The following is a 15,835-nucleotide window of genomic DNA, read 5'->3' as shown; positions in this document are numbered from 1 at the left end:
GTGCTGCAAAGGTTAAGCGCTCAGCTGCTAACTGAAAGGTTGGCGGTTTGAACCCACCCGGCAGCTCCACGAGAGAAGGACCTGTCAATCTGCTTCCATAAATCTGCTTCCAAGAAGACCCTATGGGGCAGTTTTACTCTGTCACAAGGGGTCGCTATGGATCAAAAATTGACCCGATGGCACCTAACAACACCACCAAATGTTTTATGGAAATCTATTTCCAAAAAATCAGCCAATGAAAACTCTAAGTAGCACAGTTCTACTCTGACACACACGGCACCATGAGTCCGAGTCGACTCCACGCAACTGGTAAGGGAAGGTATTTATCAGGCATGGCGGAAGGCGCCAAAGTGAATAAAGCAAGAGTTTTCTGCTCTGCAGGGAAAGTAACAATATCTGTAGATAACCACGGAAGGCAGAGAATGAAACCCGACAAGAGAGCCCCAAGTGGGTCAGGCCTTCTTAGACAGGGACAAGGACAGAAAAGGGGCTAGGGCAAAGGTGGAAATTAAGTTGGCTCTTAATGGAAGAGAGCCTGACCTTGGAGAGGAAAAGAAAAGGTATCCAGAGAGATGGGCTGGTGTGAAATAGCAATTGTCACAGTGTGGTCCAGAGACCCCTGAGGGTCCCCAAGGCCCCTTCAGGGAGTCTACAAGGTCAAAACTATTTTCAAAATAGTACAAGGACGTATCTGCCTTTTGTAATGGGTTGACCCCCGCACAGGTGAGAAAACTGCAGAGCCTTAGCACACATCAGGGCTGTAGCACCAAACGGGGCTAGAAGTTAAAAAAAAAAAAAAAAAAGAGGCCAGTTTCACTCAAGAATGTCCCCGATGGTGCAGTAAAAGGTATTAATTTTCCTAGATCTTGGCCCTTGAGTACGCATCTTTTTAATATTCCCTGTGGCAAATGCGACGAAGACATAATAGCTTCTGCTATACACCTAAGCACGACGGCTGTCTCAAGGAGAAGCACTGGAGCAACTGAGTTGCGAGCTCATCTAGTTGGGTTTTGTCTCGTTTTTTTCATTCCATGAAACCGATCTTTACTTGAAACAACAACTAACAGAAAAACCATGGTCATTCATTAAATTAACAGCAACTCGAAAGATCAGATTGGAGGCTTAGGGGGCAGTGAGTTTATGTTAACGGTGGAAGAGTAATTTGGAAAAGTAGGGTGAGAATGATTGTACAAATTGAAGAATATAATCAATAATCGATGTCACTGAATCATACATCAGAAATTGTTGAACTGGTGTATGTTTTGCTGTGTATATTTTCAACAACAAAAATTACTTTTTAATAACTATGATCATTCAGATTTGGATATTTGGCAAACATTATCTGGAAAATAAACTAAGTGCGCTGTCACTTCAAGGAAAACAACTGAAAATCATCTATTGCCAACTGAAAGAGTCCATCTTTCAAGCAAGACTTACAATTTGGAAAACTTCTATCCTCCACCATAAGCTCAACAGCTTCTCAAGGCTTGAAGACTTTTCTAATGGAATCAGTGGTGATATTAGCACACATGATCTTTTTAATAGTGTGTTTAATAGATATATCAGCATTATGGGATCTGCATAACTCAGAATCAGTATTTTCCCCAATAATCAACACACGATGCCACCAAAGGGAAAAGATTCACTCAAAATTCCAGGTAGATCAATGGATTTTAACGTTAACAGAGTACAAGAAGATTGCTGATATAGTTTCAGGTTCCATTTTGCAATTGACCTTAAAGAAACTACCACTTGTCAAGTTTTGGTGAGGTATCAAAGAAGAGCACAATTATCTGAAAAGTTTCTTCATGTATTTCAGCAAAACACGACGCGCAACAGGCTAAAAGCAGAAGCAGATGTCAGATTTCAGCAGCCTCCTATTAAACCAGACATTACAGTCATTTCCAGAAAATGAACACAGTACTGTGCTTCTCACTAAATATTTTTATCTTGGACAATATAGTTATTTTTCATAAAACCAGTTATTATGTAATTATTGCTATTTTTTAATTTCCCACTTTTAATTTAAGAACCAGTGAGATCCTGACCTTGGTAAACGTCAACAGATATACATCAGCAAAAGCTCTTTGGGGTCCCTCAGTAATGTTTAAGGGTATAAATGGGCCCTAAAATCAAAAAGGAGTCCCCAGTTAATCGCTTGGCTACTAGCTGAAAGGTTGGTGGTTCAAATTCACTCAGAGTTGCTTCGGAAGAAAGGTCTGGCAATCTACTTCTGAAAAACCAGCCACAGAAAACCCTACGGAGCATAGGTCTACCCCGACACAAGTGAGGTCACCATGAGCCAGAATCAACCAGGACTGCTACTGGGGAAAAAAGAAAACCACCACAATACTGTCAGAACTGCTGGTATAGACAGCATATCTACCCCAAAGAGATTCACTTTGAAAGTTAGGGTTGTGAGGATAAAGAAAGATCTGTAGATCATGTGAACCTCCTCCGGGGGCATGGGATTGGCTCAGGGCAGTTTGGAGCCACTGAGATTCTAGAGCAGGGCACCAACGGGTCAGAGCTGAGCTCTCTGGTGTCAGGTAAGAGCCCATGACTGGCAGGTAAGTGCCTGCCTTCCTTGGCATGGTTAGAAATGTTACTGAATCCTGTATGAAACACCCACCTCCATTCTCTGCCCGTACTGAGCAGCCTTTGTTGAATGGACTGGAGTTGTTCTTGGGCGAGAACAACCTCACATTTGCAAGCAGTATGTGACTTAATGGTAGAACTGTTGTGTCTAGGGAAAACAAAACATGCGTTAACTAATCTTCACAGTATCCAAGGAAAGCACATATGGTCAACAGTCTAGAAATGGGCGGAGGGAGGCCTGCGGGGACAGAGCAACAGGACCAGGTGTCCATAAGCCAGATAGGGACAAGCCGGCTCTCACCTTCTGGGGTGGTGGTGGTATTGGTGCTGTCGAGTCCATTCCAACTCATAGCGACTCCGTGTGACAGAGGAGAACCGCCCCACATGTTTTTCATTGCTGAAATCTTTATGGGAGTAGACTGCCAGGCCTTTCTCCCACGAAGCCGCGCAGCTGGGGGCGGAGGGTTCAAACCCCTAACCTTTCGGTTAGCAGCTGAGTGCTTAATCATTACGTCATCTTAAATGCAAGCCCCCTGACAGCACACAGCACGCCTTCTTGGCTTCCCTTTATAAAATCACAGAATATGCTCACACATGCCATTTTTCTTTTCTTTTTAATTAACCACCAACAATTTCACCAGAAAACTAGAAATTCATGGAAAGCAACAGTAAAAATGAAAATTAACTACGGGATCGCCTAACGAGTCACAATACAAGGGCCTATTTCCAGGAAATCAAAGTAAAAGCATTTTATGCCATCCTCTCATTTTAATATGAAATGCTTTAAATGTAGGATAATTATGGAAACGAGGCATTGCTGTAATTTAAGTTGTCATTAATTTAGCAAGTTTATCCCCTGACATTCACAAGGTGCAGAAACAGCAAATAGTAAATTACTCCGTCTCCAAATCAAATGTTTTAGTTTCACTTCAGCGCATAATTTTAAACATAACTGTGCCTTTTCCAAAAGTACTGAACACAAACACTACCTTATATACTTTAACACCTACCAATCCTATTCCTAAATCAACATGGCAAGAGCCTTCATAAATTTATTACGAAATCAGTTCAACAGGTATGACATGATAAACACCATCCATCTCCCAGACTGATTTCTGAAATGCTGTGTACATTTTCTTATACAGGTAATAAGCTCAATCTAAATACTAGAAAACGGCATATATTTTTATTAATGTATGTTCAGTGAACCAGTTCCCAATTTGCTACATTCTCATAAACTTTTTTAAAGTAAGATATTAACAAGAGGTCCATCTGACTTTGAACCAATATATGTGATACACAATAACTGCCAAGAAAAACAGAACAAAGCATTTATTTGGAGAAAATGCTACATTTCATCTCTTGAGCAAACTTCATTTCCCTCTACCACACAGCAGCTGCCCCAGCCCCACCCCTTCCTTAGACAACAGCTACTTTCTTCCACTCCCTTCTACTTAATCACCAGATCGGAAAATATCTTCCTTCCGAAGACCTCTTGGCTAAGTCTACCATCTCCAGGGCCACCTGAGCCAGGTCTTGACGAGTCACACCTGAACTGCTGTGTTCTTCCCCAGGTGGTGTCCGAGGGCCCACCTCCTGCCATGCTGACTCGCGCACACACAACTAACAGGCTGGCCTCCTCCCTAACCCACGGTTCTTCCATTCTGCTCTCTCACTGTGGGCGATCAGAGCCAACACAGCTTTAGCTTTTGCATCTTTCAGCTCCGGCTGCTGCAAAGAAGCTGTCTGACGCCCTCTCTTGCCCCTCAAGTGTGGAAATCCAACTCAATCCACGTGCCTAGCCCTGAACCGGTCCACCATGACCCAGGCATGGGGTCATCTAAGAACCCGTAGTTCACATGTGGCTGCCATGAGTTGGAAGTGACTTGATGGCAACTGGTATTTTGGGGTCCCTGGGTGGTACAAATGTTTAAGCAATCAACTACTAACTGAAAGGCTGACCGTGGAAACCTACCGAGAGGCACCCTGGAAGAAAGCCCTGGAGATCTCCTTCTTAAAACTCAGCCACTGAAAACCCTGGGGAGCACAGTTCTACTCTGACACACGCGGGTCAGTTGGAAACGACTTACTGGCAACTGGTTTGGTTTTGGTTTTTTAGTTCCTACTGGATTGGGAGAGGGATGGTGATGAGGGAGACGGAAACCCCAGAAGACAAGGAATGCCGTTACTGCTTCCATAGTACGCTGGGCAGTGAGACGTTTAACAGATACCGTCCTTGCTGTCTCTACTAATTCTAGGGCGTTTTGTAATTGATTTCCAAATAATTTCAATCAGATAACTACATGACGGTTAATAACTAATTCCATACCCTTCAAGCAACTAGTTGGATGGATAGCAATGAGAAACTATGCAGTGTGTCTTTACAGGGCCTAAAAAAAGTATTTATGTAGTAAAATGCTCTGGTGGTTGTAATTACTCACTTTTTGTCATGATACACACACAGAAGCTGTGACTCCTAACACGTGCCCTTCACAATGCATGCGAGCACACCATTCCAGCATCGGTGGCCAAAACAGTTGCCAAAAAACCACAGGTGTAGTAAATTAATAGGCGTCAGCAATGACCATCCAAAGTGGCTAATGTTACAAAAATGGAGACAAACAGGCATTTTACGTCTCCTGACAGGGCAAACACCATCATCTACGAGGCAGTTTTAGGAAAGAAACATCAAACCTGAATCCGATCAGACCTCTAGATCCAACAACCAGTTTTCAGGAATTAAGGGAGAGAGGGACATATTAAGGGATGCCACAGGAACCCAATCTGTAAAACCACACTGTGGGAAACGTTACAGGACAAGCAAACCCATTTCATCAATGAAGAAACAGCAGGGGGAAGAGAGAATGAGATGCAACCTATCAATTAAAGGGGGTGGAAGAGACACACCAACCAAGCAGAACTCAAATTCTTGAAAAGTTCAGATTTACTGGACGAGTTGAGACTACAGGACTCCCTGAAACTGTGGCCCTGAAATACTCTTTAAACCTTGAACCAAAACTAGACCCTGAGGTCATCTTTTAGATAAATAAGATTGGTTAAAAAAAAAAAAAAAATCACCCGTGAGTACTACATTCCTTTGAAAAATCATTTATACGAGACTAAACGGTAGACAATTACTCTAAAGCAAAAATGAGAAGAAGGCAGGGGAACTAGATTACTGGAAATGGAACAACCAGATGGAATTAATGAGAATGTTGACACATTGTGAAAAATGTGAGCAATGTCACTGAACAATCTGTGTAGAAATTATTAAACGGGAACCTAATTTGTTGTGTAAACTTTCACTAAAAATACAATATTACTTAAAAAGAAAGAGCAAGAGAGACACCAACCAATCAGTTTTTGAACTTATTCGGACCCTGATTCAAATAAAGGCAGCGTGAAAAAAAAAAAAAAAAAAAACACGAGATAGTAAGGGAAATCCAGACACCAACCGGACATTTGATGAGACTAAGAAATTGCTGTTAATTTTTTAGGTGTGATAATGACATTATAGTTAAGTTTTTAAAAAAAGAATCCTTATCTTCTGGAGATCTGCATATGGCTTCTGGGATTTGCCTCAACAGCAGGGTGGGGGTGAGGAGGTATGGGAGGAAGGTATGTGAGGAGAGCTTGGCCCTGGCTGATAATGGTGGAAGATGGCCGATGGGGACGTTCATCACACTGCTCTGTTTTTGTACGTGCTTGAGATTTTCAGTCATGAAAGGTGTTTAGACAACATGACTGATGGATCAATGTCACTAACCTGCACACGTGAAAAACACTGAATTAGAAAATCTTGGGTTAGGTGAATTTTTACAGAAACAAAAGTGTTTTTGTAAAAATGCCCATTGCCAAAAGTTTGGAAAACACAGAAAAGAAAACAAACAAAGCCCACTGTCATTGAGTCAATTCAGACTCATGGCAACCCCACGTATTACAGAGGAGAAGTGCCATATAGGGTTTTTTGGCTGTTCTCTTCATGGAAACAGATTGCTAGGCCTTTCTTCCGTGGTGCTGCTGAGTGTGTTCGAGCCACCAATCTTCAGGTTAGTAGTTGAGTGCAAAACATTTGCGACACCCAGGGACCTTCTAAAGAAAGAAAGAAAAAAAAAAAACCCATAAATTCTATCACTTAAAGGTACCACAAGGAGAAGTCTGTTTTTATTGTGATTATTCAAGAAACCCATGTTTTTTTTTATAGAAGTATTAGGAAAAAAAAAGAAAGATAGCCACAAAAAAAAAAACACCAAGCAAGCAAGAGCAAGTAGGGGGCTATAGGTGGATCCTTTTTTTTAAGTTCATGTCTACCATCTAAATTCAAATTCCTCATTAAGTGGCACAATGACCTCCAGTCTCTTACACACCACACCCACCTATGTAACCGAAGAACACTATCCCCTTGTGCTGTGCTGACTGTCCATTTTAGGAAACCAGGCTCAATCAACAGCATTGCTTTTCTCCAAGGGAAGCTGCAAATTCACTTGGTCATTAACTTAATCAACAAACACAACTCACCCGAGCACCTACTGCCAGCCAGTTTCAGCACCATGTGCCCTGGGGTTAAACAAAAAATTCTCCCGCTTTTGCACTTTTCACAATTGCCCAAATGTGGAAACAACCCAAATGTCCATCAACAGATGTATGAATAAACAAAGCGTGGTGCATACACACAACGGAATATCACTCAGCCATGCTGAGAAATGAAGTCCTGATGCAGGCCACAACATGGATGAACACTGAAAACAGCATGAAACAAGCCGGTTGCAAAAGAACAAGTACTGTATAACCTCACATATGTGAAATAAGCAAACATACAGAAACCAAAGATAATTCGTGGTTACCAGGGGTGGGAGGGAGGGTTTGCTCAGGGGGCAGTGAGTTTATGTTAAGGGGGAGGACCAACTCAGAAAAAGAAAGTGAGAATCGTTGCACAACCTCAAGAATTTAATCAACGTCGCTGAAATGTACACGTAGAAGTTGGTGAACTGGAGAACGTCTTGTTGTATATATTTCCACCACAACAAAAAATAAAAAAGTCTCAGCCCCAGCTCTCAAGGAGCTTATGGGCCAGAGGCAATGAGGCTGGCAAGCGCAGGTCTGCAAAGACAAGGTGAGACAAATGGTAAATCAGAGCAGACGTACATGTCCCTCTGCGTGGAAACGACAGCATGATTCCTACCACACTGTCCCGACTAGGGGGTATATCAGATCAGCTCTCGGTGGTGTTACAGGTCATTTTTTCCCCACCAATAATTAAAAGCGTTGAAGATTCTGAAAGACTTACTCCTGGTAACAAGTGAGGCTAAGTTTCAGCCTCTCTCTTAACCACATGCTTTCCTGAGTGGGAAAGAAAAGGGAGGAGGATGTAGTGGAGCCTCTACAGAGGAACGTGGTTCGTCCCAATGTCACCCCACAAAGATGTCCTCCATCAGATGTCCCCCACTGCGAGGGGCGGGGGAAGGGCATCAGGACATGAGCCAGCTTTGGGCGAGGGGGTTCGTACCACCAAGGTGCAAAAAATGCTCTGTCTCTGGCAACTGCAGCCCACTAAATCCAAGCAAGTTCCAGTCCGCAAAATTCTAATACAATAAAAGAATTTGAAGTTTATGGTAAAAAAATTCGTGATTCCAATATCAATGGCAAAACCATGTACGAAAGCCTGAGAGCAAATGGACACAATATTACTGCCATATTTTTAAAGTCACTTCCCACGGCGGGGGGAGTGACAAAAACTTACACATTCAAGCACCTTGCCCTGAATTCATGAAAATACCTTGGTCACCTTCAATGTAATAGGCCAAGGAATATAACTCTAAAAAGCAGTGCATAACAAACAGACCGTTCTACAGATGCGACTACTTAGGCTGAACTTTTCTACAACAAAGAAGAACATAAAAACTGTTTAAACTGATGAACACATCAGTTGGCCGGCTTTGACAGTTTCCAAAAGCAAACAGCTTTACTCTGGGATGGCAGGCCCCGACATTCACTCACTGTTTCTCTGTCTGCATCTCGGTTCTGTTCCTGTAAAGTTTCCGACACTGCCTACAGGAGCACTGCTCAGAAGCAGCAGCACAGCTGAAGTCAAATAAGCACAGACTGGCACCCTGGGAGAGGCGCTGCAGGCACATCAGTGGACGGTGACCCATTCAGCCTGCCAGCGACAACCTCAATGCCTCAGGATGCGCCCAGGAGAACGCAAGCTCCTCGGAGTATCAATCTGCAAGAATCCAAGTGCTCCAGGGACGTTTCATGCATGATGAACCTGGTATGGGCCTATTCACCGGATGGACAGACAGGACCCTGAGGGTTGATTTTCTTTTGCCTCGAGTTAGAGAAAACTCTAGCCCAAAAGTCTCACTTAGGATGCAGTGAACTAGGCCCTAGGGAACTTGTGGCTCAATGGCTTAACTGCTTGGTTTGCTAACCGAACACAGCAAGCAGCTCCGTGGGAGAAAAGACCTGGAGATCTGCTCCTGCAAAGATTCACAGCCTAGGGGGCAGTTCTACTCTGTCCTATGGGGTCGCTAGAAGGTAGAATGGACTCGAGGGCACACAACAACAAGTCAGGCCCGTGTCAGGAGACAGGCGATAGCAAGGCCGGTAACCTGGGCTGTTAATGGCAGCCCTTACGAAACCTCGGTTATACAGAGATGCACTGGCAGCAACAGGCCTCTGAGAGCCAGGGAGGGAAGGAGGGGCCGTTTACCTGTCATTTCCTCCCCAGAAGAGACTGGTGAGAACTCTCTGCAATGGCCCAGAAGGGAGAGGGCGGGGGTTATCTAAGAGATACAACAGAGCAGTAACAATCACAGGACCCAACTGCTTCGCTTCTGGAGGAATTGTGATTTACAGAAATGCACCTTTCACACCTGGAAAGTGGAGGTAAACTTTCCCTCTCAAACCCCAAGTCAGAGTGAGTCACTATCAATGCTGAGCTCGAAAATGATTCAAGATTTACAACCAAACATGCCAAGACCCTAGAAAACAGGCCCTGGGAATTACGCCGTCAGAAATACCCTGCACTCAGGGCGCTTATAAAAGATTAATTAGGCAGTCACAAGACAACTCCTGAATGTGAAACACACTGAAAAAATACAAACACCAGTGAGAAGTTAGAGGCAATTACTGATCAGAAAAAAAGAAAGTGCCTAAAGAGGAGAGGAAATGAGTAATTAAACAGGTTCCCTCCTGATCAACAGATCTTGAGAAGGCAAGGATCGCCTCCGACAGCGCAGAGGGTGAGAAAAACTATATGCAAAAGCCAAAAAAGAGCAGAGTGAATAAAGGATGGAGGAATACACCGGAGGTTACCTCAGCACCTCGGGGCACCGGCGCTCTGCCAAGCTGGGGTCTGTCCCCTGCTCCCACGACCTAGCCCTGCAGCTGCTCTTTCCCTTCCGGCTGAAGGGGAAATGGTAACTGAACCCTCTGAGGCCTCCTGAGTACCAGGTACTCTGCTCTATCAAACCTCCTTCCCCAGCAAAGCCGAGAGGGTGCCATTTCTTACTCAGGGCGTTTTCAAGGTACATGCAAACTCGAGGGCACTTTCTGTGCTAGTCCCCCTGCCCTACGGTCACTCTCCTATCTGTCCTCTCCCTCTAAAATTCTGTCCATTCACAGCGGGCTCCCACTACTGGGGGTCCCAAGGGAGGAGGAGCTCGGGCCTTCGAGGGACCCTGCACTTCTCCGAGACCACCCCTCCCACCAGTTGATGCAACACCTTCTCCGGTGTGTGCGCGAGACCCCAGAACCAGGGCGGGGCGACAGGAGAGACTCCCAGGGATCCAGATCAGGCAGGGCCATAGATCCTTCCCCAGACCGATACCAGACCAAGCACAGGTCACCCCCGGGAATCGGGGGGTGGGGGCGGGAGCGACCCCAGGGGTCCAAGCCGGGCGATAGAGTCCCCTCCAGGGCCCGGGCCGGGGAGGTCCACAGGTTCAAAAACGGGGACCCAAGCTGGTCGGGTCGGGGCGGAGACGACCCCAGAGATCCAGGCCGGGCAGAGGTGACCCCCCGGCATCCGGACGCGGCCCCTGGTATCTAGACCGGGCCAGGCGAGGCGGGGAAAGGCGGGGAAGACCACCGGGGTCCAGGCCGGGCGGCTGTGACCCCGGGGATTCCGGATGGGGTGGAGGTTGCCCCGGAGATCCGGACCGGCGGGGAGTGAACCCCGGGGGTCCCGAAAGGGGGGTATGATCCTCCGAATCAAGGCTGGACGGGGATAACCCCGGGAATCCTGGAGGAGCGGGGGCGACCCCCGGGGGTCAGGGCCGCTCGGAAAGGAACAGAGGAGACCTCGGGGATCCAGTCGGGGCTGACAGGCCGACCCCGGGGCCCGGCGGGGTGACAGCGCCCTCCCCACCCCTGGCACTCACTGCGGGGGCAGCTGCAAGGCAGGGGCGCCGCGTCGCTGGAAGGCCCCGTCCACGAAAACGCCGTTCTTGCCAAGACAGCGCAGGTAGAAGTGCGGCTCCTGAAAGGTGAGCTGCAGGTGGCGCCGCGAGATGAAGCTCGACAGGCCCATGCTGAGGTCCACCGAGCCCTGCGACGAGTTGCGGCCGATGGTGACGATGGGCTGCCGCATGAGGAACTCGAACTCGCGGCCCTCGAGGCGCGCCAGGGCTGGTCCAGGGCTCCGGCGCACCGACGCTGCCGCCGCCGCCACCAGCGCCGCGCCAGGGCCGGGGTCCGGGGCCAGGGCCAGGGCCGGGGGCGGCGCGGCGGGCGGCCCGGGCGGCGGGGCCGGAGCCGGGGGCGGTGCGGCGGGCGGCCCGGGCGGCGGGGACGGGGCCGGGGGCGGCGGCGGCGGCAGCGGCGCGGCGGTCGGGAAGGCGGCGGCGGCAGCGGCGGCGGCGCACAGCACCGGGCTGCAGGGTGCGGAGCGCAGCGCCAGCAGGGCGCGGGCCCCGCTGTCCTCGCCGACTTCGGCCATGTTCGCGCAGCTCCGAGCGGCCTCGGTGGCGCGCGCGCGGGGGGCGGGGCGGGGCGCGCGGACGCGGCGCCGGGCACGTGCGGAATCCCGGTCCGGATCACACCGCCGCCCGGAGCGGAGCTGCCCGCCCAGCGCCAGCGCAGGCGGCGCGGAGGAGAGCTGAGCCCAGGGTGAGCTAAGCCCGGGGAGAGCCGCGCCCGAGAGCTGACCCCGCCTCGCTCGCCGGTCCCTCCCCCCGTCACCCCCAAAACCTCTAACCTGAAACTTTGGTCGCTGGAGAAAGGGACACATGACCTCGACAGCCTCCTGGGTCCGCCTCGCTCGCCAACTCTGAACCCGGACCCCCCACCCCCCCGCCGCCTCTGCGCTCCGCTGCTGGCTGCCCCTTCTTCACGTTTCCTCCTTTGACCCCCAAAGTTTGTATCATAGGGCACAAGAGATAGGGGCATAATGACCTCGGCAGTCGCCAGGGCCTGAGTCGCACGCTGACCCTGGGGCCATACACCCTCTGGCAGCCCTCCGCTGTTGGCTGGCCCCCATCCTGGGTGATCCCCAAAAGTTCTAACCTGAAAGTTTGGGCGTTGGAGAAAGGGGCACATGACCTCAGCAGCCTCCTTGGCCCGAGTCACTCACTGACCGTGGAGCCAGCACCCCGCCCGCTGTGCACTAAATAGAGTGAATTTTGTTTTTTAGATCACACCTTACCTTAAGAATTGAACGGGGGAGGGGGGAGGGGAAAAACAACTCTAGAAAAATTGTGTTTGTAGACCTAAAGCAAGGCTTTAGAGCTGTGCTATCCAATTTGCAAGCCACATGTGACTATTTAAATTTTAATTAACTACCTAATAGGGTTTCCAAGGAGCGCCTGGTGGATTCGAACTGCTGACCTTTTGGTTAGCAGCCTCAGTTCTTCTTCGCTACTGCGCCACCAGGGTTTCCATTTAGATTTTAATTAAAATTAAATAAAATTAAGGAGTCAGGTCCTCAGTGACACTAGCTACATTTCAAACACTTAGTAGCTACATATGGCTGGTGGCTACCGCATTGGACAGTGCAGATAAAGAATATTTCCATCATTGCAGAAATTTTTATTGGATAGTTCTGCTCTAGAGAACGGGATGGAACTGGGCTTCTCTTTATCTTTCAAAGTCAGGGGAATCATGCCGCTGCGCAACGTGTCCCTGGCACATAGTAGCTGCCCAACAATACTCCCCAACAGGAAGCTCCCCAACAAAGAAACAATGAGAGGGTTGTTCCTTTCCTCAAACCAAAGGGGTCCTCGCTTTTGTCTGTTGTTCCTGGGTAAATAAGAGCAAGTCAGTAGAGTGCAGCCCCATCACAAGAGAGAAGCCATACAGAAATCCCTCCACCCTAGGACTAGCAGAGTTTCAAGGTGGGTGGATAAAGCTGGGGAGGAGAAGCCCCACAATCTGAGAGCTGCTGGTCCACACTAGAATCTTAGCGAGCTCAGTAACCACTTGGTGAATGACTGGGGAACCCAGACCATTCTTCTCTCTTATCACCATCCCCTTCTTTTTCCCGTTTGCGGAGTGTCACTTCCTACTGCTTCTGTATCCTTCTTGGATCCTTCCTGCATCCCTGGTAGGGTTTCCTGCCAGTTCACTGAGTTCCTAGGATTTCACACCCCACAATGTTGGGACTGCTGACCAGTAGTGAAAAGGACTACACTTTTGTATCATTGCAAAATATACAGAGCAAAAGTGTGTGTGTGTGTGTGATTGTGTCTATATGGGTGTGCGTGTATGAGTGTATGTGTGTATGACTGTGTGTATGTAACGTGTGTATGTGTATGTATGAGTGGGTGTGTATGTTTCTATGTGTGTGTATGCAAGTGTGTGTGAGTGGATGTATGTATGTGTGGATGTGTGTATCTGTGTGAGTATATGTGTGACTGTGGGTGTATGTAACTGTGTGTGCATGTGTTTCTGTGTGAGTGTGTGTATCTATGTGAGTATGTGTATGTTAGTGTGTGAGGGAGAATAATCACAGAAAAAATCCCCCACAGAAGCATTTCTTTATCCATTTGAGACCATACCCTAAAAATCTAAAAGAGGTGACCTCGGTCCCTTCAGCTTGCTTGGAACAGGCTGACTTGCTTTCTTGTACAGCCTATCTCCAGCCACCCTGTCATTTAGAACTCACACATGTTTCTTAAACACCAATTCAGGAAAAGATATGTCTGACGCTGACACCACAGGAAATGTGTTCAAACCAAAGCATGGGTGAAAAATACTCTCAACAGAACACACTGGTGTTGGCACTTAGAAAAAGAAATGTTGTGTTACTTATCTATTGCTGTGAAATGAATTACTCCAAAACTTAGCAGCTTAAAACAATAAGCATTTATTATGTCACTGTTTCTGTTGGGTCAGCAATTAGGTAGTGATTTAGCTGGGTGGTTCTGGCTTGGGGTCTCATCAGGTTGTGGTCAAGATGTTGGCTGGGGCTATGTCATCTGGAAGTTGACTGATCCTGGGAGATCCACCTCCAAGGTGGCTCACCCTTGTGCCTGGCAAGCTGGTGCTGGCTGTCTGCAGGAGGCCTCAGTTCCTCACTCTGTGGGGCTCTCTGAAGGGTTGCTTGGGTGTCCTCACAGCATGGCAGCAGGCTTCTCTCAGAGTGAAAAAATTCCCTGTTGTTCTTGTGTGCTGCCAAGTTAATTTCAACTCATAGTGACCCTACAGGACTGAGTAGAGATGCCCTGTAAGGTTTCCTAGGCTGTAATCTTTACTGAAGCAGACTGCCACATCTTTCTCCTGTGGAGTCACTGGGTGGGTTCAAACCACCAACCTTTTGGTTGGCAGCCGGACACTTAAACACTGCGCCACCAGGGCTCCCAGTTGTAACCTTAGCAGCATCCTTTAGATAAGGACCCTGAGGATTTAGCTAGGCAGACAGAATAACCATTCTAACGCTTGATGATCTAGGACAATACACTTGGAAATGGCTTAGGGATATTTTATGGGCCTGCATTTCCAATAAGGAGCCCTGGTGGTGTAAACGGTTAAGCACTTGGCTGCAAACCAAAACATTAGTGGTTTGAACCCACCCAGTGTCTCCACAGGAGAAAGACCTGGCAATTTACTTCTGTAAAGATTCAAAAAACCAAACCCATTACCTTCGAGTCCATTCCGACTCATAGCAACCCTATAGGATAGACTAGAACTGTGCCATAGGGTTTCCAAGGAGCAACTGGTAGATTCGAACTGAAGACTTTTGGTTAGCAGCAAACACTTAACCACTGGCACCAGCAGGGCTCCCAGCCTAGGAAACCCTATGGGGACAGCTTTACTCTGTCACATGGTGTCGTTATGAGTCAAAATCGACTTGATGGCACAATTTCCAATATGGTAACCACTAGCCACTGCAGCTATTGAGCACTTGAAATGTGGCTAGTCCAAGTTGAGATGTGCTAGAAGTATAAAAAATATACACCAGGTTTTGAAAACTTAGTACAAAAACAAAAATATAAGCTATCTCATAGAGGGCTGTGGTGGTTTAGGGTTAGAATTCTCGCTTGCCACGCGGGAGACCAGGGTTCAATTACCTGCCAATACACCTCATGAGTAGCCACCAAGCTACCTGACAGTGGAGGCTTGCGAGTTGCTATGATCACGAACAGGTTTCAGCAGAGCTTCCAGACTAAGATTGACTAGAAGGGATGGCCTGGAAATCTCTTTCTGAAAATCAGCCACCGAAAACCCTATGGATTATAACGGTCTGATCCACAACTGATCGTGGGGATGACATAGGACCAGGCAGTATTTCTTTCCATTGTGCATGGGGTCACCATGAGTTGGGGGCCAGCTGGATGGCAGCTAACCACCCCCACTACAAAGCTATCTAATAATTTTTATACTGATGACAGTTGGAAATGAGAATATTTGGGATATATTGGGTTAAATACAATGTTATTGAAGCTAATTTCCCGTTCCTTTTTGCTGTTTTAATGCAGCTTCTAGAAAATTTGAAATGACTTACATGACTCATCTGTGGCTTGTATTAAAAAAGTTCTATTGGGCAGCGCCGTTATAGACTAATGAAACTTTTTGTCCCAACAGGTGTTTTTGTCCTAACAGCACTGCTTTGAATTTGTCTTTTAAAAGAACATGGTCTCATAAATGTCAATATGGTTGTCTTAGTGTCATTTTTATTCCTCTTTTAGTTGTTAGATCGAGTCGTGTAAGTTTTTATGTCCAACGGGTTCAGAGCTCGTAGCTGGAACAGCTAAAGGAGACCAGAAGAGGTAAGGGGATAGACAGAATATTTGGAATA

The 15,835-nt window shown here is 47.4% G+C and overlaps 1 protein-coding gene across 3 annotated transcripts in view; it reads right to left on the bottom strand.

Moving 5' to 3' along the window:
* FOXK1 (forkhead box K1) overlaps positions 1–11,555 on the bottom strand; it is a 68,844-nt gene extending 57,289 nt beyond the window's left edge. For 2 of the 3 annotated variants that reach the window (XM_049902852.1, XM_049902853.1), the window contains exon 1: positions 9,916–11,076. In XM_049902852.1, coding sequence (XP_049758809.1) covers positions 9,916–10,133 — 218 coding nt within the window. In that variant the 5' untranslated portion in view covers positions 10,134–11,076. Of the gene's footprint in view, positions 1–9,915 lie in introns of all 3 variants that reach the window. The other variant, XM_049902851.1, reaches the window with a different exon arrangement.
* Positions 11,556–15,835: the final 4,280 nt, after the last annotated feature.

Source organism: Elephas maximus, chromosome 12, assembly GCF_024166365.1.
Source record: "Elephas maximus indicus isolate mEleMax1 chromosome 12, mEleMax1 primary haplotype, whole genome shotgun sequence".
NCBI lineage: Eukaryota > Metazoa > Chordata > Mammalia > Proboscidea > Elephantidae > Elephas > Elephas maximus.
The sequence above is the reverse complement of the archived record's forward strand: the minus strand, read 5'-3'. Positions and strand labels throughout refer to the sequence as shown.